The sequence below is a fragment of the Eleutherodactylus coqui genome, chromosome 1 (genome assembly GCF_035609145.1).
Source record: "Eleutherodactylus coqui strain aEleCoq1 chromosome 1, aEleCoq1.hap1, whole genome shotgun sequence".
NCBI classification, from domain to species: Eukaryota; Metazoa; Chordata; class Amphibia; order Anura; family Eleutherodactylidae; genus Eleutherodactylus; species Eleutherodactylus coqui.
The window spans coordinates 51,283,536-51,311,342 of record NC_089837.1 but is presented as its reverse complement, the minus strand read 5'-3'; the positions used below and the strand labels follow the sequence as shown (position 1 = coordinate 51,311,342).

At 47.0% G+C, this 27,807-nt stretch overlaps 1 protein-coding gene across 1 annotated transcript in view; it reads right to left on the bottom strand.

Moving 5' to 3' along the window:
- The window catches only part of LOC136616986 (uncharacterized), a 59,207-nt gene extending 32,034 nt beyond the window's left edge, over positions 1–27,173 (bottom strand). Inside the window, exons 1-8 of the mRNA XM_066594228.1 lie at positions 26,863–27,173; positions 25,015–25,209; positions 24,369–24,531; positions 21,584–21,733; positions 19,892–20,052; positions 18,978–19,154; positions 10,653–10,794; positions 10,070–10,254 (exon numbers count right to left, since the gene is read on the bottom strand). Coding sequence (XP_066450325.1) covers positions 10,070–10,254; positions 10,653–10,794; positions 18,978–19,154; positions 19,892–20,052; positions 21,584–21,733; positions 24,369–24,531; positions 25,015–25,188 — 1,152 coding nt within the window. The 5' untranslated portion in view covers positions 25,189–25,209; positions 26,863–27,173. The remainder of the gene's footprint in view (positions 1–10,069; positions 10,255–10,652; positions 10,795–18,977; positions 19,155–19,891; positions 20,053–21,583; positions 21,734–24,368; positions 24,532–25,014; positions 25,210–26,862) is intronic.
- Positions 27,174–27,807: the final 634 nt, after the last annotated feature.

Sequence of the window (27,807 nt, the reverse complement as noted above, 5' to 3'; positions counted from 1 at the left end):
ACAGAATTTCAGAGTCGCACGTTGTTTGTATGAATGAGTCATTACAAAATAGGCAAAGGATCGAACAACTTATTAAAAGAAAAACATATTTTTGGTATAACTTACCGTAAAATCTCTTTCTCGTCACGTTCATTGGGGGCCACAGCCTAGACCATGGGATATAGCCACTGCCCTAGGAGGCGACACTAAGCAAAAAAGTGTTAGCTCCTCCCCCTGGCTATATCCCCCCTGCAGGCACTCAGCTAATTAGTCTGTCTGCAAGCAGTAGGAACGCCAGTGGGAGTACAATTATACATACTATGTTTTATACATACCCAAATACCATGTTTTGGCATCATTTTCTGCCAAACAATGACCTAAGAACAGAAATTTCCAGCAACCGCTTAAACAAACAAGGGGTGGGTGCTGTGGCCGACGTGACGAGAAAGATTTTACGGTAAGTTATACCAAAAATATCTGTTTCTCGTCCGTATCATTGGGGGCCACAGCCTAGACCATGGGACGTCCACAAGCAGTCCCGAACAAACATACATTGGGTGGGCAATTTACAAGTTTGATCGTGTGGTCAGTGGACTGCCTCCTGCAAAATCTTCCGGCCGAGAGCGGCGTCCGATGATCCAGATATGTGGACCTTATAAAACTTTGAAAACGTGTGTAAGGAGGTCCTGGTGGCTGCCTTACATACCTGAAGCGCCAAGGCTCCGTGACGGATCACCCAGGAGGCCCCTACCGCCCGTGTGGAGTGGGCCGTAACGCGAAATGGTGGTGTGCGTCCTGAGGTGCGATACGCCTCTGTTATCAAGGACCTTATCCACTTAGATATGGTGACTTTTAAGGGCTGCCGAGCCCCTCCGGGCCCCCTCCGGAATCACGAAGAGGGTATCAGTTTTACCGAACTCTTTGGTTCTTTTAACATAAATTTTCAACGCCCTCACCAAGTCCAGACGGTGCAGCGTTTTTTCCCTCGTGTGTACTGGCGTTGGACAGAAGGAAGGCAAGACAATATCTTCGTTGATGTGGAAATCCGAGACTACTTTCGGTAGAAATTCTGGTGATGGTCTCAGTATCACTTTATCTTGGTGGAAAGTCATATAGGGGGTTTGTATAGACAAGACCGCCAGTTCCGAGACCCTACAAATATTCCTGGTCGCTATTACCTCTATTACCTTCCAGGTCAGTAGCCGCATAGGAATCTCTTTCAGTGGTTCAAACGGTTGGTCTGTTATAGCCTCCAATAAGAGATTAAGATCCGATGTTTGAACCGGTGGTTTCAAGGGGGGGTGTCGTATGGGCGACTCCCTGCAGGAATGTTCGCACAGCCATTCTGCTTGCGATTGGTCTCTGAAATAGCACCGTCAGTGCTGATACCTGCCCCTTAGCGAGCCTACCCTTAATCCTATTTCGAGACCCGACTGTAGGAATGCCAGTATTCTGGCCACTAAAAATTGCATCGGCTGGACGCACCGCTCCTCACACCAGGAGAAGAAACGCTTCCAGACTCTGTAGTAAATAGCCGACGAGGCCGGTTTCCTGGCCCGTATCATTGTTTGAATCACTTTCTCCGAATAACCTTTTCTTCTTAACACCTCGGTCTCAACGGTCGTCAAATGTAGAGACCTGGAATCCGGATGTAGCAAAGGCCCTTGGGATAGCAGGTCTTTTCGATCCGGTAGGTGCCATGGTGCGTCTGTCAACATTTCTATGATGCTTGCGTACCAGCTTCTTCTTGGCCAATCTGGCGCTATTAATATCGCTGGTCGCCCTTCCTGCTCGATTTTCCCTAATATCCCTGGTAGGAGAGGGATTGGTGGAAACACGTACAGGAGTTTGTATCCCCCCCACGGGATGGTCAGTGCGTCTGTTGCCGTCGCTTGCGAATCCCGCTCTCGGGCCACAAACGGAAGGATTTTGTAATTCAGTCTGGACACCATGAGGCCCACGTCTGGTGTGCCCCATTTCTGACATATCGTCAGGAATACCTCTGGGTGTAACCCCCATTTGCCGGCATCCACCGTTTCCCGACTTAGATAATCTGCCACCCAGTTGTCTACTCCGGGAATGTAGACTGCTGATATTGAGTTCAGATGATTCTTCGCCCAAGTCAGTATGCGGGCTACCTCGTTCATTACTGACGTGCTCCGTCTGCCCCCCTGATGGTTGACATAGGCCATGGCTGTGGTGTTGTCTGTCTGGATGCGCACATCCTTCTTCTTGAGACTGGACCCGAACTGCCGAAGAGTCAGGTATATGGCTCGTAATTCTAGGATGTTGATGTGTAACATTGTCTCTCTCCGAGACCAAACTCCCTGAACAGACTGTCCCTCCAGTGTCCCGCCCCAGCCCGAGCGGCTGGCGTCGGTCATCAATATTACCCATTGTTTTGGGCCCAACGACCGTCCCAACTGAAGCCTCCCAGGCTCCAACCACCACTTCAATGCATCTTGGACTTGAGGGGTTATCCGGATTCGTTGCTCCAGGGTCAGTGTGGACCTATTCCAGCGGGACAATATTAGGTGTAAATACCCTCGGGGAAGTTGAAAGGCCGAATCGCAGAGCCGTGAATTGAAAATGCCTTCCCTGCGTCTCGAAACGAAGGAATTTCTGGTGTGTTTCCCGAATCGGAATATGGAGGTATGCGTCCTTGATGTCTATCGAGGACAAAAATTCCCCCGGCTGCATGGAGGCTATCACGGATTTGATCGACTCCATACGGAAATGCCTTGTTTTGATGAACTGATTTAGTCTCCTTAAATCCAGTACCGGTCTGACCCTGCCGTCTTTTTTGGGCACTAGAAAGAGATTTGAGTAGAAACCTTGCTTCACTTGCGCCCCTGGCACCGGTTTCACAACCCCCTGTGCCAGCAGGTTTTCTACTGCTAATTGTAGATTGGCTACTCCTTCCGGGGTGGCAGGTACTCTGGACTTGCAAAACGAATCCTGCGGTAGAGTCGCGAACTCGATCGCGTACCCGGAGGCCATGATCTCCCGCACCCACGCGTCGTTCACGCGACTCCACCATATCTCCCGAAACTGGGAGAGTCTGCCCCCCACCCTGGTGACACTGGGTGGGGGCGGAGGCTCATGCTGCGTTCTTTGCTCCCGACGCCTTAGACGTTCCTGGTCGGGGCCGCCATGCCTGTCTCGTCCTGAAGGTTGGGCCTTTCCCTGTGTCCATCGGGGCCCTCCTGGATTGGGACCACTGCCCTGTCCCAGGGCGGGATGAAAAACGCAGAGAGGACCTAAAAGAACGATTTTCTCTTTAATGGCACCTTTTCCTTTCTTGTTGGTATTTGTGGCAATGACGTGCTTTTGCCACCTGTGGCGTCCTTTATCAAGTCATCTAACTTAGACCCGAAGAGCCTATTTCCCTCGAAGGGCAATTTTGTTAGGGCCATTTTGGACGCTGAATCGGCCGACCAGTTCTTCAGCCAAAGCGTTCGCCTTGCCGCGACAGATGCAGCGGACGCTCGAGCCATGAATTTAGCTGCTTCTAGCTCTGCTGCGCATACAAACTTGTTTGCTTGTATGATATTGTCTGTGGCTTCAAGTAGTTCACTAGGTGGAACACCTGCCAAAATGTCTTTCCACAGCTGTTTGGCCCAGGCTACAGAGGCTTTACTGACCCATGCGGCCGCGAAGATCGGTTGCAGGGCGGTGCCCGTGGCCTGAAAAACTGATTTTGTCAATGTATCCAGTTTTCTGTCTTGAGGATAAGTCAGAGTTGCCACTTCGGCTGTTGGCAACGCCGTGCCTCTGGCTAGCAGTGACACCGGTGGATTGCCCACCGGGGGTACCGCCCAACCCTTTTTCAGGCTCCCTGGGAATGGGTATGTAACTTCCCAAGTTTTCCCGGGTTGCCTAAATTTTTTGTCAGGGTTCTGCCATTCTTTATTAAGGATGTCCGCAAAGTCCTGATGGTCTGGAAAGACCTGTCGCGGTCTCCTCTGACATTTAAACGACAGCGTGGATGGAATTGTCTCTGCTGGTTCCTCCGTTACTTGGAGGGTTTCCCTTACAGCTATTACTAGACTGTCCATTAGGCTCGCCAACCGTGAAACCTGTTCGTCGTCCAGATCCGAGGCAGGCGAGAATGCAGATCGTTCGTCGTCTTCTGATCCACTGCTCTCGCCCGCTGTTTGGGCCGTATCCTGAGAGGTCCGGGAGCACGATGCCCGGGGTGAGTCATGGCGGGCCCGGGCCGGTCTTGCAAAGTACCGGGACCGCGAAGAATGCCTCGATCTGTGGTAAGTATGGACGGACTCCCTGGACCCATGAGAGTCCCTGGACCACCTGGACTTGGAGGGTCTAGGCGACCTTCTGGTATGACGAGACTTACGGGAGGTGTCCTCGCTGCTGCGGGACCTCCTTCTTTTGCGTGCCCTGCCGCGCGCATATTCCGAAGAGCAAGCTTCAGAACTGGGTTCTAACCGGCATAAAATCGCCGCAGATGATGTGGCCAGGCCAGAAACGGCATCGGCCAAGGACCCCGCCCATTGGGGTTCGGCCCCTGGCTCCACAGGGGCGTGAGGGGCACCGGGATCCCTGGAACCGCGCGTGCCGTGGTACACTTACTGCAGCGGGGGTCGACTTGACCGCAGGCAAATTTATCGCTGCAAGATGTGCAAGCGTAATGCTTCACCCTCCCCTTGGCCGGGCTGGAACCCTCTGATCTAGGGTCAGACATGGCAAAAAACAGAGAACCTCAGGAGAGAGGGAATGCTACATACTGCCACAGGAGTACCTGCAGGGGAATAGGGGAGGGGGAGGGGAGACACCGCAAAGTGCTGCTTTGGCAGGGCTTACCCGGTCTAGAAGCTGTTTAAGCGGTTCTCCTGATCCAGCTGGAGCCTCTGGTCCTGAAGTTTGAAGACCGTCAGGAGTTGACGTGGGTCCACCACACGGAATAGTAGCGTTGGTGGCCTGGTAGGTTCTTTATGTGGCAGGTAGTTGCTGCAGTGCTGCTACAGCTGCTAGTGCCTGTTACAGAAGGTGTTGCTGCTGTCCGGGTGTTCATTCTGAGACAATAAGCCTGCAGGGCTGTGTAGGCGCTGGGTGCTGTGTGCTGAGGAGTGCGCACAGTGCTGGGCTCAGTAACGCTAGACAAGTGAGCTGTCTTGCTGCTGGGAGCGGCCATTCTTCTATCTGGCTGCTTCTTTTAGCTTTCCCGTGGCTGCATCGCACCGCTGACCGTCCTTGCTGGAAGCGCCGCTGCCTTAAGGTATCTTGCGTCAGGGAAGCCACAACCTGGCCATACGTCGACCTGTCTCTAGCAGTGCTTCCCCCTATGCGTCACTTAGAAAAAGAGTGCGCAACTCCAGGGAGGGGGAGCCCTATGGCTGGCGGGTAACCCACGCCATGCGCATTGCAGGGTTGGGCCCCTTTTTCTTCTCTGGGTGAGACGCTGCAGAAGTGGTGGAGACACCCCCTGCTTGCGTCTCCCCCGGGAGGACGGTAGAGCCAGGGAAAAGCCCCGACTCCCCGGATTCCCGTGTTATCACCACGTCTGCCTCCTAGCAGACACTAAGCTAAAGACTAATTAGCTGAGTGCCTGCAAGGGGGATATAGCCAGGGGGGAGGAGCTAACACTTTTTTGCTTAGTGTCGCCTCCTATGGCAGTGGCTATATCCCATGCTCTAGGCTGTGGCCCCCAATGATACAGACGAGAAATCACTGGAGCCGAACACAACCCTTTGCCATGCAGTTACAAGCGCGGCCACTACACAGGAGTCGGAGTGGAGACTGATGCCTCTTTAGCTCCACCCCCTGTCTTATTGCGGCACTGTCAGTGGGTGCACAATGAGCTGATCTGTCTGGGTCCCCAGAAACCCCTTTTAACACTTTCACTGCAAAGATATCAGATAGGAGGTCTACAACACAAAATAGGATTGGAAAAATAACAAAAATGTATACTTTATTTCAAAGCAACTCATATACCGGAACAAACATGATAAATATATATCCTAAATACAGTGACTATGTGCTAAAGGATGTCATTTATATACAAGGATTTTTATGGATTTATATAGCTACATTTCGGTAATTGACACATATAGGCATTTAGAGAATTATTTATTAATATACTTACTTCAATTACCATTCCATGGGGAGTTTGAGATCCATATCAATATATACAAAAGTGATAATTTACTTCATTTCTTTTATTATCATTTTTTCTATTAATATTTTAATTGAATTTTGATTATTAGATCATACCATCGATTGCTGCACAATTGAAATACTTAGTGATTTGCAAATGATCAGCTACATTTTAACCATTTGCCCGTTGACAGCGCCAACATGATAACGCAGACTGATGTTTTTCTTGTAGCCATGAGTACACACATGGTACGGGTATACATGAGCGTCATTACGCCTCCAGCGTGGTGACGCTGATGCGTCTTATGTCATCACGATCTAATCTGACGCTGTCTGTGCTTCCATTAGGTCTAATACAGAGACGTGGGCATGTCATTACACCCACACCTAGCCTCGTTCTGATGCCAATCGCGTCATCAAACCTGCCCCAATATGGCAGCTTCCTTACACCAGATTTCCCATTGTGACATGTAAGTGCTAATTGTATATAAATGACTGCATTTATGTAACTACCTATGCTTGACAAAGGCTCTAGCAGCCGAAACGCGTTTCATGTTTAATAAAAGAAGCGTATATGATATTTTAAAGAAGAACTCTGTAGTCTATCCCTGGAAGCACTGGAAATTTAAAATGAGGGGATATCCCACATAATTGGTTGAGGAAACTGCCAACCAAGTACGTGGGATTGAAAGCGACACTCTGACTAATAATGAGGGAAGGCCCACAAAACTCAAAGCTAATACGAGAATTCTATTTGTCTCTACATATGGGGCTAATAGCAAGAAGGTCACAAGCATTATTAATAGAGATGAGCGAGCATACTCGCTAAGGACAATTATTCGAGCGAGCATTGTCCTTAGCGAGTACCTGCCCGCTCGGAAGAAAAGATTCAGGTGCCGGCAGGGAGCGGGGAGCTCTCCCTCTCCCCTCCCCCCGCTCCCTTCTGCTCACTCCCGCAACTCACCGCTCACCCGCGCCAGCACCCGAATCTTTTCTTCCGAGCGGGCAGGTACTCGCTAAGGACAATATTCGCTCGAGTAATTGTCCTTAGCGAGTATGCTCGCTCATCTCTAATTACTAACAAACATTGGCCTCTGCTATTGAATGGATGTGACCATGTGGCGGAATTTAAAGAAAGACCAATTATGGCCTATAGAAGGGCATCTAATTTAAAGCATAGATTGGTGAAGCCACTATTTAACCCTGAGAAAGTGATTACACAATCCACTCTAGTCCCTTTGAAAAAAATAAATTATCCTTGCCACAGCTGTTTGTGCTGTGGCAATATGATAAAGGGTGATAGCTTTTGCCATCCCTTTACGGGTCATTGGATTCAAAATCAGACATAGGTACTCCTGCACTTCCAACTTTGTCGTCTACCTAATCACATGCCCATGTGGCATCGGATATGTAGGGGAGACGACACTTGAAGTAAGAACACTTATTACCAAGCATAAAAGTACAATACATAACAATATAACACTTCCGATATCCAAACATTTTGCTGAGAAGAAACATAAGATCAGCCAATTACGATGCTGTGTCATAGATCATGCACCCCCACCCTCTGTAAGGGGAGGCGACCATCAAGCACTCTTGAAGAGATTGATGGATTCAGGATTTAGATGCCTTGTCTCCAAAGGGCATGAATATTGACTAACATTGTATGCCATACATCTAGGACTTATCTCTGCTTCATCTGAGGTTGTAGGATTTATTGCTGCTAAATATGGTGATTATCGGTTTTTGATATTTTATGTTTTTATTATGTTTCAGATGGTGCTTTAGTCCATGTTCCGTCATGATCCCTTTTTTTGCCGGCTATTGTCACTTTTTGACCTTTATATGTGGTTTTGAGAATTTTTAATTTTCCCATACGTCTCTACTAGAGATGAGCGAGCATCTCCCCGCTCGAGAGCAAAGGTTCGGCTGCCGGCGCGGGTGACAGGTGAGATGTGGCCATGAGCGGGGGGAGGGGGGGGGGGGAAGAGATCTCCCCTCCGTTCCTCCCCGCTCTCCCCGCCCACCGCCGGCAGCCGAATCTTTGCTCCCGAGCGGGCAGGTACTCGCTAAGGGCAATGGTCGATCGAGCAATTGCCCTTAGCGAGTATACTCGCCCATCTCTAGTCTCTACCTTTGATGATCAGATGCAACAGTCTCAGTGTGCACATTATGTATAAAATTGCTAATAAAGAATTATATCTAGTTGAAAATCTGGTTTACGTTTTACTTACCCTAGGAGATATAATATTCATCAGCTTAATGATTGATCTGATGCCTAGCAGTTTGGTACTGTTCAATTTGTCCCCACTGACATGGTATGTTTTGAAGGTATGCCAATCATTAATTTAAGCCAATGATGAAGTTATTTATGCGGCAAGTAGATGTTGGGTGATGCGAGCGGTGCATGGGCTCAGATGTCCAATATAGATGGATTGAAACTTGGGCCACAATAGAGACTATGGGGCTATCATGCAATTGCTATTGACATACAACGCATGCGCTCTGACGTATTGGATGTAGCGCATGACGCGCTGATGTCACCAGATCACAATGAGATATTGGGCATGCAATAGAGTTTATGAGGCTATCACGTAATTAACATATAGCGCATGCGTACTGCCATATAGAACGTGCACTGACGTCATTGGATCATACGGCGCATGCGCACTGATCCATGGGATGAGACGTAATGTGCTATGTACCTGTATTGTTTGGTTACCATGTTATTGAGACAACTAATATGCCGGTAGTGATGGAGGGACACCGGAAATGACTCCAAGGATGGGAGGTCCCGCGCCAGACGTGCTGATGGATATGAGCATATATAAATGAGCATTTTGTCAGCATGGGCATCCGGAACATGGATGTACTACAGTGTTCTGTCAGATAGCGGTATGTGACACCATTCTGAGATGTCTTTTAATTATGTGCCTTTATGTTTTTAATACATTTTGTATACATATTGTAAATATATATTTATATGTTATTTGACATTGTCTTTAGGCTTGAGAAAGACTACTCTTGGTCGAAAAGCATGATACAATCACAAGTGCGCTATGTATATAGGAGTCAGCCACCGTGTTGTGGGGGTATCGTGAAGTTGGTTATCATGTTTGTATTTTTAAGTAGTTGAGATAAAGTTTAAATTGCAAGCTTTTTTGGAATTAATATTCTACACTTATACATGACTTGACTTTTTTACATCACTTTAAATTGATAAAGTCCATAGATAAGAAATTACATTTTTAGAACTAATTCACACGCAACGATTATCACTCAAAATTCATTCAAATGATTGCTTTTGAGCGATAATCGGTGTGTAAATGCTTCCATCTTTCACTCTTCAACTGAATGATGATTTTTAAGTGACCCTAAAATCCATCATTCAGCCGGAGAGAGATAGCAGGGTCTACAGGCTGTGTTCTACATGGTAGCAGCTGATTACATTGTATTCAGCTGAAAGCCTGCAGCAGCCTGTGCGCAAACAATGCAGCTGAGTGCAAAGTCCAGACCACATGCTGGGAGTTGCAAACAGGTGCTGTAGGCTCATTTGCATGTAAATAAAGGTAATAAACTGCTCATGGACCTTAGTGTCCATGAGCAGTTTATGCAAAATGATTGCTAAAACTGTCATTCTTTCAATCGTTTGAAAGATTGGTTTAACATGTAAATGGGCCCTTAATGTCTTCTGCTCTTGGTAGAAATTAGCTGTATTATAACTGTGTAACTGCTAACTGACTTAACATATGAAAATAGATTATACAAAATAATAGTTGCCAACTGTTATCTTGTAGAACCTATCCTGCAAAAATAAGCGCAGGAACACAAGGACATTACAGTATATAATAGCATAGAGCTCACAAATAGTGAATTACGGCCAATTCTTAATTTTGTAAACCAATATACAGAAACCCAAAGCACAGTACTGGACTAAAGCTCAGTAAAAACAAAACGAAGTAACTCATCTCACCTTTGGAATACCATAGCCTCTGAATGTAATGTTGCTGGTTGTTGCATGTGGAAGATTTGCAGGTACAATGTCCCCAAATCTTTGAATTTCATGAATGACAGCGTCAGTATACGGCATTTCCCTCCTATGTTCTGCCCGTGGTTGAGCAGATCCAATAACGCTTTCAATTTCATTTTGGACTTTTTCTATTATGCAAAAGGAGACAGATTAGAAGTTATAATTCAATAGCGAGGCAAACATACAAGTGGTAGTGAGAGCAACGTAAGCTAGAACTTTGACTACAATGCATTTAGAAAGCAGATTTTCATTAAGATTGTGTTGAACTATTATGGGGTGCTAATGTGCCCATTACGGTACCACAAACTACTGAGTAGAAAATCATTTTCATTGTGCTACAAACAGAACATTTTCATTGTTATGTACATATAGTGGTATAGTAGGTAATTATTTTAATATTCAGAATATAACTATTACATTTGTGATAGCTCAGTACATATATAATAGTCAGGTCCATCTGTACACCAAAGGGTGTTTATAGAAAAATGTCCAGCACAACAAGATAGGTCTTATATTTGTAGCTTACTTTGGATTTCAGGATATTTAATCATTAACAATAGGCCCCATCGCAGTGTGGTTGAGGTGGTCTCCATGCCAGCAGCGAACAAGTCATTCACCAGGACGCCTAGATTTTTATTATGGAAGTATAATGCAGATTCTGGTTTTCCCTTTAGGAAATAAATAGAAAATGAATCTCATTTAATGAATAGGATTTATCTATATCACCGAGCTTAAAAGAATTGTCTGAGTTTTTCCCCTTGTTTGTTAACAGCCTGCAGTCCTGCTCAGTTTGTGGGACAACAAAGGTGCTGCAGCCAACAACAGAGCTCAGCGATCGATTGCCAAGCTGTGTTATTGGCTGCAGTATCTGTGACGTCCCATAAACAGGCTTGGACAGCCTGTAAATGTGATGTCAGATGGGAGACCTGGAGTGGTGGCAAGGGGCACAGCAAGACCAGGGATAGAGGAGTATAAATGTTAAAGGGGTTGTCCCGAGGCAGCAAGTGGGTCTATACACTTCTGTATGGCCATAATAATGCACTTTGTAATGTACATTGTGCATTAATTATGAGCCATACAGAAGTTATAAAAAGTTTTATACTTACCTGCTCCGTTGCTGGCGTCCTCGTCTCCATGGTGCCGACTAATTTTCGCCCTCCGATGGCCAAATTAGCCGCGCTTGCGCAGTCCGGGTCTTCTCCTCTTCTCTATGGGGCTCCGTGTAGCTCCGTGTAGCTCCGCCCCGTCACGTGCCGATTCCAGCCAATCAGGAGGCTGGAATCGGCAATGGACCGCACAGAAGCCCTGCGGTCCATGAAGACAGAGGATCCCGGCGGCCATCTTCAGCAGGTGAGTATGAAGACGCCGGACCGCCGGGATTCAGGTAAGCGCTGTGCGGGTGGTTTTTTTAACCCCTGCATCGGGGTTGTCTCGCGCCGAACGGGGGGGGGGGGGGGGTTTAAAAAAAAAAAAAACCCGTTTCGGCGCGGGACATCTCCTTTAAGTCTCCTACCTGTGTCTGCAACCCTCTTGCTATTCCAGGCATCACTCTGCTTCTTCTGTTTAAATGTACTTTTTGTTCGATTGTCTACCAGCAACGAAGGAGTTAACCCTTTTTAGTGCTTAAACCCAGCTGCAGCTTAGATAGCAATTACCCTTCTATTTAAGTGATCTGGGGACTCTCCCTCTTTGCCTCAGAATTGATGTGCGTTTGCTTCAGACACCTAGCAAATCTAGGTCACTTGTTTCAGGACTGTCCAGCTGGTATTTGTATCTGTTTATTTTGTATGTTCTTTGCCTAACGCTCTAGCCCATTTGCGTCTGTCCATCTCTGCCCAGTCTGTGCATTGTTCTCATTTCTGTAATAATCAGTCCTTTTCCATGCTTTGTGTACACTGTCCCTGTTAGGGATAGTTAGCCCCAAGATTCCAGAGCGGGGCTGTTCTTAACAGGACACCTACCCTGCTTATAGCCAGGGCTCTTACCATCATCCTGCTAAGCTAAGGGCAAGTTCCCATCTTAGTTTTCCCTGCTTGTGTACCTCTGACCACTAGGGTCAGCTGACAGCTATACTAGATCTGGTCTAAAAGCCAGGTTTGGTTGGTTAGCACAGTGGGTCCATAACCAGAGCAATAAGCTTACCAATAAGCCTTTTTGTTATGTTACTGCAAGGGATTGGGATTTTACACAGGAACTAGAATTCAGACACCACTTTTAAGTGGTCAATACTAGAGATGAGCGAGCACCAAAATGCTCGGGTGCTCGTTACTCGAGACGAACTTTTCGCGATGCTCGAGGGTTCGCTTCGAATAACGAACCCCATTGAAGTCAATGGGCGACCCGAGCATTTTTGTATATTGCCGATGCTCGCTAAGGTTTTCGTTTCTGAAAATCTGGGCAATTCAAGAAAGTGATGGGGACGACACAGCAACAGATAGGGCAGGCGAGGGGCTACATGTTGGGCTGCATTTCAAGTTCCCAGGTCCCACTATTAAGCCACAATAGCGGCAAGAGTGGGCCCACCCCCCCTCCCAACAATTTTTACTTCTGAAAAGCCCTCATTAGCAATGCATACCTTAGCTAAGCACCACACTACCTCCAACAAAGCACAATCACTGCCTGCATGACACTCCGCTGCCACTTCTCCTGGGTTACATGCTGCCCAACCCCCCCCCCATGACCCAGTGTCCACAGCGCACACCAAACTGTCCCTGCCCAGCCTTCAGCTGCCCTCATGCCACGCCACCCTCATGTCTATTTATAAGTGCGTCTGCCATGAGGAGGAACCGCAGGCACACACTGCAGAGGGTTGGCACGGCTAGGCAGCGACCCTCTTTAAAAGGGGCGGGGCAATAGCCCAAAATGCTGTACAGAAGCAATGAAAAATCCAATCCTGTGCCACCTCCATCAGGAGCTGCACACGTGGGCATAGCAATGGGGAACCTATGTGCCACACACTATTCATTCTGTCAAGGTGTCTGCATGCCCCAGTCAGACCGCGTTTTTTATAAATAGTCACAGGCAGGTACAACTCTGCAATGGGAATTCCGTGTGCACCTACAGCATGGGTGGCTCCCTGGAACCCACCGGCTGTACATAAATGTATCCCATTGCAGTTCCCTGGACAGCAGAGCTAACGTCAGATTAAATGCAGGTGGGCTTTGGCCCACACTGCATGCCCCAGTCAGACTGGGGTTCTTTAGAAGTGGACAGATGCAGGTACAACTCCCTGTGGACCCACAGGATGGGTGGGTGCCATGAAGCCACCGGCGGTACATAAATATATCCCATTGCATTGCCCATCACAGCTGAGGTAATAATGTCATGTTTAATGCAGGTGGGCTTCGGCCCACACTGCATGCCCCAGTCAGACTGGGGTTCTTTAGAAGTGGACAGATGCAGTTACAACCCCCTGTGGACCCACAGCATGGGTGGCTCCCTGGAACCCACCGGCGGTACATAAATATATCCCATTGCATTGCCCATCACAGCTGAGGTAATATTGTCATGTTTAATGCAGGTGGGCTTCGGCCCACACTGCATGCCCCAGTAAGACTGGGGTTCTTTAGAAGTGGACGCATGCAGTTACAACTCCCTGTGGACCCACAGCGTGGGTGGGTGCCAGGAAGCCACCAGCGGTACATAAATATATCCCATTGCAGTGCCCAACACAGCTGATGTAACGTCAGCTGTAATGCAGGTGGGCTAAAAATTAATTGGATTACACTGTAGGCGAGGCCCCCCAAAAATTGGTGTACCAACAGTACTAATGTACCTGAGAAAAATTGCCCATGCCCAACCAAGAGGGCAGGTGAAACCCATTAATCGCTTTGGTTAATGTGGCTTAATTGGTAACTAGGCCTGGAGGCAGCCCAGTAAAAATAAAAATTGGTTGAGGTGAAAGTTTCAACGCTTTAATGAGCATTGAAACGTATAAAAATTGTTTAGAAAAATTATATGACTGAGCCTTGTGGGCCTAAGAAAAATTGCCCGTTCGGCGTGATTATGTGAGGTTTCAGGAGGAGGAGGAGGAATATTGTACACAGATTGATGAAGCAAAAAGGTCCCCATTTTGGATGGTGATAGAGAACGATGCTTCCATCCGTGGGTGCAGCCTAAGTATTGTTTACGTATCGCTGCTGTCCGCTGGTGGAGAAGAGAAGTCTGGGGAAATCCAGGCTTTGTTCATCTTGATGAGTGTAAGCCTGTCGGCACTGTCGGTTGACAGGTGGGTACGCTTATCCGTGATGATTCCCCCAGCCACACTAAACACACTCTCTGACAAGACGCTAGCCGCAGGACAAGCAAGCACCTCCAGGGCATACAGCGCGAGTTCAGGCCACGTGTCCAGCTTCGACACCCAGTAGTTGTAGGGGGCAGAGGTGTCACCGAGGACGTTCGTGCGATCGGCTACGTACTCCCTCACCATCCTTTTACAGTGCTCCCGCCAACTCAGCCTTGACTGGGGACCGGTGACAGTCTTGCTGGGGAGCCATAAAGCTGGCAAAGGCCTTGGATAATGTTCCGCTGCCTGCGCTGTACATGCTGCCTGATCTCTGCGCCTCCCCTGCTACCTGGGCCGTTGAGATGCGCCTTCGGCCACTAGCGCTGTCGGATGGGAAGTTTACCATCAGTTTGTCCACCAGCACCCTGTGGTATAGCATCATTCTCAAACCCCTTTCCTCTTCGGGAATGAGAGTGGAAAGGTTCTCCTTATACCGTGGGTCAAGCATTGTGTACACCCAGTAATCCGTAGTGGCCAGAATGCGTGTAACGCGAGGGTCATGAGAAAGGCATCCTAACATGAAGTCAGCCATGTGTGCCAGGGTACCTGTACGCAACACATGGCTGTCCTCACTCGGAAGATCACTTTCAGGATCCTCCTCCTCCTCCTCTGGCCATACATGCTGAAAGGATGACAGGCAAGCAGCATCTGTACCCTCAGCAGTGGGCCAAGCTGTCTCTTCCCCTCCTCCTCATGCTCCTCCCCCTCCTCCTCCTCCTCCTCTGGCCATACACGCTGAAAGGATGACAGGCAAGCAGCATCTGTACCCTCAGCACTGGGCCAAGCTGTGTCTTCCCCCTCCTCCTCATGCTCCTCCCCCTCCTCCTCAACGCGCTGAGATATAGACATGAGGGTGCTCTGACTATCCAGCGACATACTGTCTTCCCCCGCCTCCGTTTCCGTTTGCAAAGCGTCTGCCTTTATGCTTTGCAGGGAACTTCTCAAGAGGCATAGCAGAGGAATGGTGACGCTAATGATTGCAGCATCCCTGCTCAGCATCTGGGTAGACTCCTCAAAGTTTCCAAGGACCTGGCAGATGGCTGCCAACCAGGCCCACTCTTCTGTAAATAATTGAGGAGGCTGACTCCCACTACGCCGCCCATGTTGGAGTTGGTATTCCGCAATAGCTGTACGCTGCTCATAGAGCCTAGCCAACATGTGGAGCGTAGAGTTCCACTGTGTGGGCACGTCGCACAGCAATCGGTGCACTGGCAGATGAAACCGATGTTGCAGGGTCCGCAGGGTGGCAGAGTCCGTCTTGGAGTTGCGGAAATGTGCGCAGAGCTGGCGCACCTTACCGAGCAGGTATGACAAGTGGGGGTAGCTTTTCAGAAAGCGCTGAACCACCAAATTAAACACATGGGCCAGGCATGGCACGTGCGTGAGGCTGCCGAGCTGCAGAGCCGCCACCAGGTTACGGCCGTTGTCACACACGACCATGCCCGGTTGGAAGCTCAGCGGCGCAAGCCAGCGATCGGTCTGCTCTGTCAGACCCTGCAGCAGTTCGTCGGCCGTCTGACTCTTCTCTCCTAAGCTGAGTAGTTTCAGCACGGCCTGCTGACGCTTGCCCACCGCTGTGCTGCCATGCCGCGCGACACCGACTGCTGGCGACGTGCTGCTGCTGACACATCTTGATTGCGAGACAGAGGTTGCGTAGGAGGAGGAGGAGGAGGGTGGTTTAGTGGAGGAAGCATACACCGCCGCAGATACCACCACCGAGCTGGGGCACGCAATTCGGGGGGTGGGTAGGACGTGAGCGGTCCCAGGCTCTGACTCTGTCCCAGCCTGCACTAAATTCACCCAATGTGCCGTCAGGGAGATATAGTGGCCCTGCCCGCCTGTGCTTGTCCACGTTTCTGTTGTTAAGTGGACCTTGGCAGTAACCGCGTTGGTGAGGGCGCGTACAATGTTGCGGGAGACGTGGTCGCGCAGAGCTGGGACGGCACATCGGGAAAAGTAGTGGCGACTGGGAACTGAGTAGCGCGGGGCCGCCGCCATCATGCTTTTGAAAGCCTCCGTTTCCACAAGCCTATACGGCAGCATCTCCAGGCTGATCAATTTGGCAATGTGCACGTTTAACGCTTTAGCGTGCGGGTGCGTGGCGGCGTACTTGCGCTCGCGCTCAAACAGTGGCACTAGACATTGCTGGATGGGGCCGAGGACAGCGGAGGTGAGGGTGTGGGTGCAGGCCAGGAGACGGTAGTGCCTATGTCCTCAGAGGGGGGTTGGATCTCAGTGGCAGGTTGGGGCACAGGGGGAGGCGCTGTGGTGCAAACCGGAGGCGGTGAACGGCCTTCGTCCCACCTTGTGGGGTGCTTGGCCATCATATGCCTGCGCATGCTGGTGGTGGTGCCTCCTCAGCTGATCTTGGCGCGACAAAGGTTGCACACCACTGTTCGTCGGTCGTCAGGCGTCTCTGAAAAACTGCCAGACCTTTGAGCACCTTGACCTCTGCAGGGTGGCATGGCGCGAGGGGGCGCTTTGGGAAACAGTTGGTGGATTATTCGGTCTGGCCCTGCCTCTACCCCTGGCCACCGCACTGGCTCGGCCTGTGCCCACACCCTGACTTGGGCCTCCGCGTCCTCGGCCGCGTCCACGTCCTCTAGGCCTACCCCTACCCCTCAGCATGCTGTATTACCAGTAGTGCAGAAACAGAACGCTGTAATTAAATGTGCTGCTTATTGGCCTGTGGTTGGAGGCTGACTTCGCTTACGGAACGCCAGGAAATAATTTTGCGCAAGCCTGCTGTAACACTTAGCTGGCTGCGTATGAATTTGGAGAACTACTACACCCAGCAGAGACCTAGAACACTGAGGACACTCACAGGCAGCCGAAATAGATTTTTTCCCACAAATTTTTTTACAAAGGCCCACTGCCTATATTCAATCAATAATATGTCTTCTGTCCCTGCCTAAGCACTTCTGGCCCTAGGGTATGTCACAGAACTGCAGAGTGTTGCACTGTGAACTGCAACACAGCGGTGATTTCAGAGCCCAGACAGAGCCAGGAAATAATTTTGCGCAAGCCTGCTGTAACACTTAGCTGGCTGCGTATGAATTTGGAGAACTACTACACCCAGCAGAGACCCAGAACACTGAGGACAGTCACAGGCAGCCCAAATAGATTTTTTTCCCACAAATTTTTTTGCAAGGGCCCACTGCCTATATTCAATCAATAATATGTCTTCTGTCCCTGCCTAAGCACTTCTGGCCCTGGAGTATTACTGCAGGGCGCAATGCTCTGCACGGCCGATATACCAAAAAAAAAAAAGAAAAAAGTGCAACACTGCAAAAAGCAGCCTCCACAGTACTGCACACAGTTAGATGTGGCCCTAAGAAGGACCGTTGGGGTTCTTGAAGCCTAAAATACTCCTAACGCTCTCCCTATAGCAGCTCCAACAAGATCGCACTGTCCCTGATCTCTGTCAGAATGCATCTGTGGCGAGCCGCGGGAGGGGCCGATTTTTATACTCGGGTGACACCTGATCTCGCCAGCCACTCACTGCAGGGGGGTGGTATAGGGCTTGAACGTCACAGGGGGAAGTTGTAATGCCTTCCCTGTCTTTCAATTGGCCAGAAAAGCGCGCTAACGTCTCAGAGATGAAAGTGAAAGTAACTCGAACATCGCGTAGTACTCGTTACGAGTAACGAGCATCCCGAACACGCTAATACTCGAACGAGTATCAAGCTCGGACGAGTACGTTCGCTCATCTCTAGTCAATACCAATAACTTCAATAATTATTAGATAGGAGGAGCTTGAAAAGGGTTAGAGAGGGGTGTCAAAAATCATTCTGCCGAACACGTGGTGCTCTTTCAAGCAAAATGCAGGTGAATGCAATGCCAGCACTTCAACTAATGTGTCCAAATAAACAACTTGTCATTCCATAGCAGGAATGGGTTATAAAAGCAGATGACCAGTTTCAGTGCCATTGCCAAGAGAAACAATAGTGAGACACCAGTGGGCAAAAGAGCAAAATAACTGGAGCATTGAGCAGTGGAATCAAAATTTTTGCTCCCCCATGCTAGTGTCAGAAGGGGGCACAAGCATTATGAACCAATGAACCCCTCTTGTCAGCTGTTTAGAACATGTCAGTACCTCTATTTACTGTGCCTTGCAGCAACTACAGGAAGCTTCCTCTGCATGGACCACTTATTCTGCAAAAAGAATTCAACACCTAGTGGAATCTATAGTATGACAAATTACTTTAATTCTGAAGCCAAAGGAGGTCCAATATGCTACTAGATGGGGGTTTCTAATATTAGCAATGCTGGGTATATTTACTGATACCTGAGGGAGACTGCAATCCGGGATTGAAACCCGTAGTTTTGCATTTTATGTTTTTGTTTCCATTACTGAAGAGTGTACTTTAATTGGAAACCAGTCCGATATCATAATCTTTGCTGCCGAAGTAGTGCCTACTGACGTGGTTTTCGCTTTGCTGCATTAGTGGAATCTATGCAATGATGAGCTGCTGCGGTTCTGAAGGCCAAAGGAAGTCCAACGAGCTACGAGATGGTGGCTTCTAATACAGGTGCCATTCAGTAAATAACATACAAATACTCTACCTCTCGTTGTGTAGCAAGAAAGGCATCAACGAGGTTCCTCTGATTGTTTATGTCCAATTCTTTCTCCTTTCTTGTGAATGTGTCTCTTATAAAGTTCTGCATCTCTTCGTAGTTTTCAAAAATCTTATTATGTTTTCCTGGTAGCCATCCGATCAGCGAAGGAAAACTGTTATACAGCTTAATAGAAGAGAAGTAATATTGTTAATTCTATTTCAGGCAAATGTAAGATTCCTAATTGAGGTCCTAGATGTATCAGATGATCGTAATGTAGTTTTAGTTAGGAAAAAAAAAAAAGAGGAAAAATCTGACCAAGGATACTACAAATAAATATAGTAGCATCCTAGTTTTGTCCATCCAGTGTTCAGGACCCGTTCCATAGAAAATAACATCCTGGAGAACGAACAGAGTTCGGCCTCCTGCTTGATCTTCAAAGTTATTTTTTCTTTCACAATCCCTGGTGAACTCGGGCATAGAAGGGGTCAATATTAACTTCATGTTGTTACTGAGGGTTTGGTACTTTAGAGATCTTTTAGGTGGCAGTGAGTCTCGGGTAATTGACCAGATTGTCTTCCCCTCAAACTGCCATGATAAAACAGATGAAAACTGTTGGTTGTAAACTCTCCGGACGTCTGTTTCAGTAAATGTAGCAAGTGCTACCTTAATTTTTGACACGCTATGCAAGTGTTTTGCAGAACATGGCCATTGCAATTCGAAGCTCGCTGAACCATCGCTAAAGCATCCCTGCGCAATTGCCACATCTGTACTTGCGTTTCCCATTAAATAGCAATTCTGAAGCATCCTTTCTTAGAAATTTGTTGTGCCATTCTTCCACTCTCCCTCCGTTAAATGTATGAATACAATGACAACTGCGTGTTACCATTCCTCTTTCTGCAATGGAATAGAAGAATACTTACCCTGACCATAATACTTCCTAGATTCCTGACATTTTCATTGACTAGTCTCATTAGCTTTAGTATTGTAGGATCTTCATAGTCAAATCTATGATCCAGCAGGATGGACACAATGATGTTGGCTACAGCCGCATTTATGATGGTTTGATTATCAAATGGTTTTCCTGAAAACAGAAAAAGTAGACAATCATTAAAACATAAAACTTACTGGTTTTGGCGAAGTTAAAAAAGATTGGCTTTGGGCATGCTACCAATGTCCATTCAGGAAGGCCCTAGCACTGTGACCAATGTGGCAGTGACCATAGTAAAGTGCCAGTGCCATGCCACTTTGTCTACCATTTAGCTTCTTCAAGGTGGCCTCAAAAATGGTCATTCATAGACCCCTACAGACAGTCTACCTACCAGATATTAGTAGCTTCTTCTAGACCTTTCCCGAACAGGTTGAGTATCATTGTAAAGAATGGGCTTGGGAGCGGAGTCTGATACAGCGGGTCCAGTAATGTGGTTACCCAACTGCAAGAGCTGCAATCAGACTTCACTTCGATTGGGGCTGTTAACCATTTAAATGCTGCTGTTAACTCTGACAGGCATTTGCATGTCTTGACTGGAAGTGAAATTGTTAGGGCGATTTCATAGATCAATTCATTGATATGCTTTTTATTAAGAGTCTACAAACTACTTTGTCTAACGAAATATATTATAGTGAAATCACCAAAAGTACTGCTGAAAGAACTGCTGATTTAACAAGTTTAACTTATAAGAAATTATACTTCTGCTTTACTTCCATCCTGTGACACTGAAAGGCATTTTTGTAAAACATATTTTTCTGTTATTTGAGTAATCGCATTGTCTGTACATTTGTGGTTTTGTGCTAGATGTTTGAATTTGTGTTATAGGCAGAAAGCTCCCTATGCAATGATTGTAAGTTGTATTTTGTCTCTTATCAATGAATTAAACTGCATATGCCATCTGAGCGGGGTCCCTCATTGATAAAGGGCAAAATATTCTTGACAGAAATGTCCCAAACAGCCCCTCGAGAGAAGCCATTTGGGTGTCATGGCAATGCTGATGAAATAAGCATTTCAACAGTTACTTTGATAATAAGGTGTTGTCAAACATACCCGTAAAATGAAGGGTTTAATTTGTCCCATGCTTAATGCAAATCATGAGTGATCTGTCCAGTGCATGGCCCAGACTGGTTGTGGTGGGCTGGTCAGACCATATTTGGAGTCCTGCTTTATGCCCCCAATAACACCCCTCTATCTGCAAATGACATGTAGACATTTTCATATCATCACAGCCATGGTCCAAGTCTTGTGTGGGTGCCGTGATCTCAGAGACCTCCCTGTTGTGGGTTGATTCATCCCATAATGCACCGATCTCATAGGCCATGGAATACACATGAAACTTGGTCTGCAGCTGCATTGGGAAGGAGCTAGTGATATGCCACCAATGTCAGTGGTGATCTAGCACCTACAATCTTTTACTCCCAGAGCACAACTGATTTATATGAACACATTGCATGTTGCATATATGGGGAACTGGGCAGCTGGGCACCCAAATCACTCAAGGACCAGTTGTTTGGACATTGGAGATCTACATCATGACCACGATATACATATATACTGTATCAGTTTGCATTAAGGAGATATTTCATAGATTTCCTTTAAGATCATACAATATGAACAGAATTACCTTCATAGGTTTTACATTTCTGAATTAGGCATTCACATTCTTCAGTGATCTTATTTTCTATACTCTTCTTCCCCATTCCATAATCTCGTAATGTTGACAGAGTGAATCTTCTCATCACTTTCCAGTTATCTCCATTTGCAGATATAATACCTGAATGAAATGAGCACAGGATACGGCACCAGAATTAGGTTTTTTTAATATATTGTACTTCTGGTGAGTTAGGCCTCATTTAGATGAGAGTGTCTGGATCACAAACTACCAAAAAGTGCTCTAAATACTGTTGCTTAGTCCAAACTGTTTTTTGGCAAAATTGAATCTCCTATAATGCCTACTGCAGAGTCAGCGTGCAGCCATATATAACATGCATCACAGAAGGGGAAATAAAAAATTAAAAACAATCACAGAAAATGGCCGTTACTTACTGACTGAGGAGTGCATATAGATGCATCCTCCTCTCACCATGCAGGTAGCTGACTACTAAATGGAGGAGCCAATAACACCTGTGCAGGACACCGATAAGACAACCACTCACACTGCCTCCTGATAATGAGGGGGGTGAATGCTTGGTGTAAACTCCCACACATAGTGGATACAGGGTGCCAGACCATTCTGATACATGTAGTTCACCATGCAGACTAGCAACCTATTAATGACGCCATGATAATTCGGCGGGTCGCCCTGCATATCCATCAGTGAACCACATTGGTACTGCCACCCTGGGCTCCCCCTGGAGTCTTAATGCCACACTGCATGTGAATGATAGATAATAAATGCAAGGCATTGGTTGGATGTTGGCCAAGATACATGAGCCCACTAACCACTTCACGGTTCCTTGTGTTGTAGTGGGTCCCTACACTAATATAAATGCATCACAGAAGGGGAAATAAAAAATTAAAAACAATCACAGAAAATGGCCGTTACTTACTGAGTGAGGAGGGCATATAGATGCATCCTCCTCTCACCATGCAGGTAGTCAGCTACCAAATGGAGGAGCCAATAACACCTGTGCAGGACACCGATAAGACAACCACTCACACTGCCTCCTGATAATGAGGGGGGTGGCTGCTTGGCGTACATATATAACAGTCAAAGTGACAGGACAGAGAAGCTGCATCACATTTATATGCCTATATAATACCGGGTCTGTTAATAGGGACAGATATTCTACAGGGGATATATTGCTGTTCTATTGGAGGGAGCAGAAAAAGTTGCTGCATCACACGTCTATGCCTAAGGCGGGTTTTACACGGCCGAGAGGGGGAAAAAAAAAAAAACAACGCACGAAATTTGTCTGTTGTGAGATGCACAAATATAAAACCCATTCGTGTGAATGGGGTCATATACATGAGTGATGTTTTCCTGCATAGCACCGCGCTATGTGGGAAACATACCGCAGCATGTTCTATCTTCTTGCGATATCGCCCATTGCGGGACAACTCCGCGATTCTCTGCTGCGACTTTGACAGCGACGTCGGGGATGAAGGGAATCCCCACAGTGATGTGAGGCTGTTTTCACATGAAAACGTCTCGCATCACTGGGGCTTTCACATGGACGGTGAGGGTAACATCGGGCCATGATTCATGGCCTGATATCACCCTCGCCTATGTGAAACTAGTCTTAATGAAGTGTGGTCTGTATATTGGGAGAGGGTATATTATTGCTGCTGTTAACATATGTAGCAATGACGCAGACAGACAAAATATGCTCTGGCGTGGGATATGTTGTAGTTCTGTTTGTGGCCCTAGACATTGTTCAAAGTCATCAATACGTCCACTATGAATTATTTTCAGACCTTACGCAACTAGCAGTGGAGTTTGGGGTATTCAATTACGCTGCACTAAACAGGGATAGCTCATAAAGATACAAGCTAATCTCTGTGGCCTTCTGTTCCCACATATTTGGCCTCTCGGGAATTGCAGCTTGCATTTTTGAGCAATGCGAAGAGTACGCAGAATTATAAAACCAATGCTTTTCAATTACTTCATTCCCATTTGTGATGCTTTCTATCATGCAATATTACGAGATTTGCCTTCGTTTTCTAGGTTTTCTGTCTTTTCCCCCTCGCCCATGCGTCCCTATGAATCTTCCGATCTATTGCATTGCCATGCATGAACCTACGATGTTCATGTGATGCGGTCCCTTCTAAGATCATCTTAGAAAGCGTTTAAAATGTGTCAGGAAGGTAAACAACCTGAACACAATGTGTATGAACAATCACATGAATTCCCACCACCCTCTGCCTTGGAGAGCCCACTTGGGCCAGAGGGCAAAGAAAAAGCCTCATCTTGACCCCTCTTCCATTGCATCTTTCTCCTCCTCTCCCTGTTCATTCAGTAGCTCTGAGCACAGAGAGGCAGTTTTGTGTAGGGCAGTAGCAGGGCTAGCTCAGGCCTCTCTACCACAATTGACAATTGGGCTGCAGGCTTCGGAGCCAGAAGTATAAAATGGATTGCGGAAGTTAAGCTGCTCCTGTGCTGCCACTAATGCACAAACCCCTCAAATATTCAGGTGCTCAGATGCCACATATGTACATTTGGAGCCAGGGGTGTACCTTGAAGCTCCTTAACAGTGAAGGAAAATCTTTAATATAGCCCTCCGAAGTATCAGGTATACTTAATAGTATAAGTCTTCTATGGGACAGAGGTGTCTTTTGGATCGCCTCAGGCTCCCAGGCCTATTATTACTCTAATCCCCTACTAGCACAGTTGGGAATTGGGGTTAACCCCAAACATATACAACATACTCATTTCTTAATTACTCTCAATGAATATATGAAATACGTACCATGCCCTTCTGTAGTTCTGTTTCCCAGTGCTGTAACCGGCCTTCCAGCAAATTCTTCTGCGTGATTGATAAGAGCATCTTTTACTGTATCATAACCACATAGGACAACCACCTTCCGCATGCCAAATTGGAGGCCGAACACTGAGCCGTACTTCTTGGACATCTGAAAGTAGAATACACATGAGCACCCAAAGCAAAGAGTTCTTTGTCTCCATTCCCTTTTGAGGGTTCTCTTGCTGCTGACTTTTCAGTGTGCATGTTGTCACTTTCCTTTATACCAAAGCAGTTGAAATTGATTCACAATCGCTTCTGCTTGCTAACTGGACGGATTGGAAATCCCTGAGGTATAAATGACTTGGGGGTTATACTGGGATGCTTAAAGGGGTTGTCTCACTTCTAGTTATTTGCAGGAAGCAGACAGCTCCATACATTGTGTGGTGGTATGGGTTGGTACTGCAAACTGAGTCCTATAGAAAGGAATGGGACCTAGTCTGCAGTACCAACGCAGACCACTGCGCAGTGTGCAGAGCTGTCTGCTTCATGCAGGAAACTAGCGAGAAGCAGTACAAAACCTGTAGGTGTTCCTGAATGTTTTTTAAATTGTGTACAATCTTACCCAAAAAGCTGAGGATTTAAATCTTTTTACCTCCATTAATGACTTTTGAGGGTTCATTATGTTGATCATGTGCAAGTTTCCAATAAGAGGTAAAGCTTTAGGACCTGGAGGAAAATTGGAGTACTTGTAATTGTTCCGATTTCTGAAGACACAGGCCAAAAACAGGATGACAACAAGAGATAGTAGAAGTGAAATGAGCTCCATAGCGAATGTGATCTGTCAAACCTGGAAGTAAAAAGTAAGAGAAGTATGAGCGAACAAAGCAGAGATCACTACTGATCACATATAATGATCTGCCCAAAAAGAGAGGTCAACCATATACATAAGATACAATAGCAGAGTGTTGCGTCCTGACTGGACATGAAGGATAAATAAACGTAAAGAACCACGATCATGCAAAACTACACCAAAGCACCACAGTGCATAACAAACATAACTAAAGGATATCTCTCCCTAAATAAAACCCCTTATCCCAGGAGGGACCCATGCCTAACCCGGCAGGGCGATCGCTCTGATAAGCATGGACCCACACGCATAACTAGGCCACTGATAAATCCCTACCAGGGAGCCCTGAATACCATAAGCACTGCAAGGTAAACAACAGTGTCACTTATCTGTAGCAGCAGAGAAATGGAGCTCCGATGCCAGGCTATGCCCCTAATAGCAGACTCAGGAGCAGACTGAAATTGACCAGCACTGAGGTTACTTCTAGAACAGCTTATATAGGGCAGGGCCACTAGAGACAGGTGAGAACTGACATCACTCACCGAACACCACACCCCTCAGCCCCAGGAAAGGCAGAGACCCTGCTAAACCCTGGTCCGGCCTGAAAGCAAGGGGAAGAGCACCCGAATCTTTTGAGACGAGTGGGCATGTACTTGAAAAAGGCAATACTCGCTCAAGTAATTTGCCTTAGCGAGTATGCTCCCTCATCTCTATTTCCTTTGGAACCCTTCAAATGAACGATTTGTAGCCGAGTCAAAAAATTGCACAAAAAAAGATAGGACATCAGCAGTGGAATTCAGCAACTGAAATTCACTGCTATATAAAAAAATAGGTCTCGATTTATCTTGTTGCAGAAAATCACAGAAGCCTCCATAGATTCCTGTGGGAGACTATGTGAGATGGCCAGCAAAAGGTGCTGGAGGAATTCCCCAAAAGCGGGGAGAGAAGGAGGGATTTCCCCATAGAGATGATTGAGGGGTTCAGGAGAATATCTCCTTCCCCCCTGCAGGGGAACCCCTATCTCTGCTACGGGGAATCCCTCCATCTCCGCTGAGATGAAGGGAGTCCACAGCAATGAAGGAAAGCCCCGCTGGGCTTCCTTTAATCTCTCTCTCTTCCTAGTGCAGCAGTGCTTTTTTAAAGCAACACGCAGCTCCCAATCGTGTGAATGGGTAATTTCATCGTTAATTAAGCTCGGGACTTGATAGCAGGAAATGGTCTATTCACAGGATTTTCTCGCGAGTTAGCCACGATTTCTTTGCACGGCTAATTCCTGCATGATTTTGTAGCCCATGTGAGTGAGCCCTCAGGGTCCTTTTAAGCACGAATGGTAAGTCAACGAGCCAACAATGATTTTTATGCCTGCATAAAATGAACAATGAACAAAAAATGAATGATTGCCGTTCTGCGTTTGGTCGTTGGCTGCATTTAGACCGAAAGATTATCTTTCACTTTTGCTTGTTTGAACGATAAACATTAAGTCTAGGAGTTCCTTAAGATTCTCTATATTGTGGAGGTCCGTGCGCCTGCAGTGCTGTGAGCAGCAGTACTGATGCAGACCTGGGAGGATTGACGATGGGGAGTTATGCTGATGAGTGATAGTGAAAAGACGGAAGGTCTTGTCTATATAGTAAGGAGAGAGAAGACACTTACCATCAAAGAAGTAAAGTTGTGTTTTAAGTGCCACCTCCGCTTGTTACCACCTCTCTATACAGAACATCGCCACCTGCTTAAGTTGTACAGCTTGTTTCATGAATTATTGGCCCAGGGCTAAACAACCCCGGAAACAAGCTGAACGACTAATAGTAACCTTTCACCTATGTGCAAGCAGACATATCTTACTACTGAGGCAGTCGGAGCCGTAGCCCTTTAGACTTTTTTGCTTCATTGATGGTCAATTATTGACCTGCAAGGATTCCCCTCACCCGCTCTGCCAGTCTTTCATTTCCTTAGCAACTGAACAAAGCGTTCTCCTTTGCACCGGAAACTATCGTCCTTTTATTGTACAACGCCCCCTCCCTCTTGGAAGAACACTGAGCCTTTGTCTCCACCTCCTAAGAAGTTGAAATCTCTGCTTAATAAAGTGGTTTCTCCTTGCAGCGAATGGTCCAGGAGCTGCGTACCTAATAGGAGCTTAAAGGGGTTTTCAGTTGTGAAGCAAATTTTTAAAACTTCCAGATATGAAGGGTGTTTGCACCATGTTTGTGCACAGCTAGTTAAACACAGCTGTCTCACCTTTCTGATGTTTCCCTATATCATTATCTTCCATGATGTTTGCTGCATCCCTGCTGATATTCAGCTTCAAACTACAGTACATTCACCACAGTTCCCCTTCCTGTGTGTGCAACGGGCTGGAGAGGGGGGAGGGGGTGGTGGTACGTGCCCAACTTCAGGATGGTGACAGACGGAAAAGTAGGCAGCATCATTTTTTATAAGAATAAAAATTTACTGAACAGAACTAGAATAATGTATCACTCCATGGGAGGGTGCTGGTGATGTAAACCTTGCATGTGTTAAACTGGAATTTCACACTAATAAAATAATATCTTGTATTATACTCTAAAGCTGCGCTCACTATTCTGCTGGTGGAGTCACTGT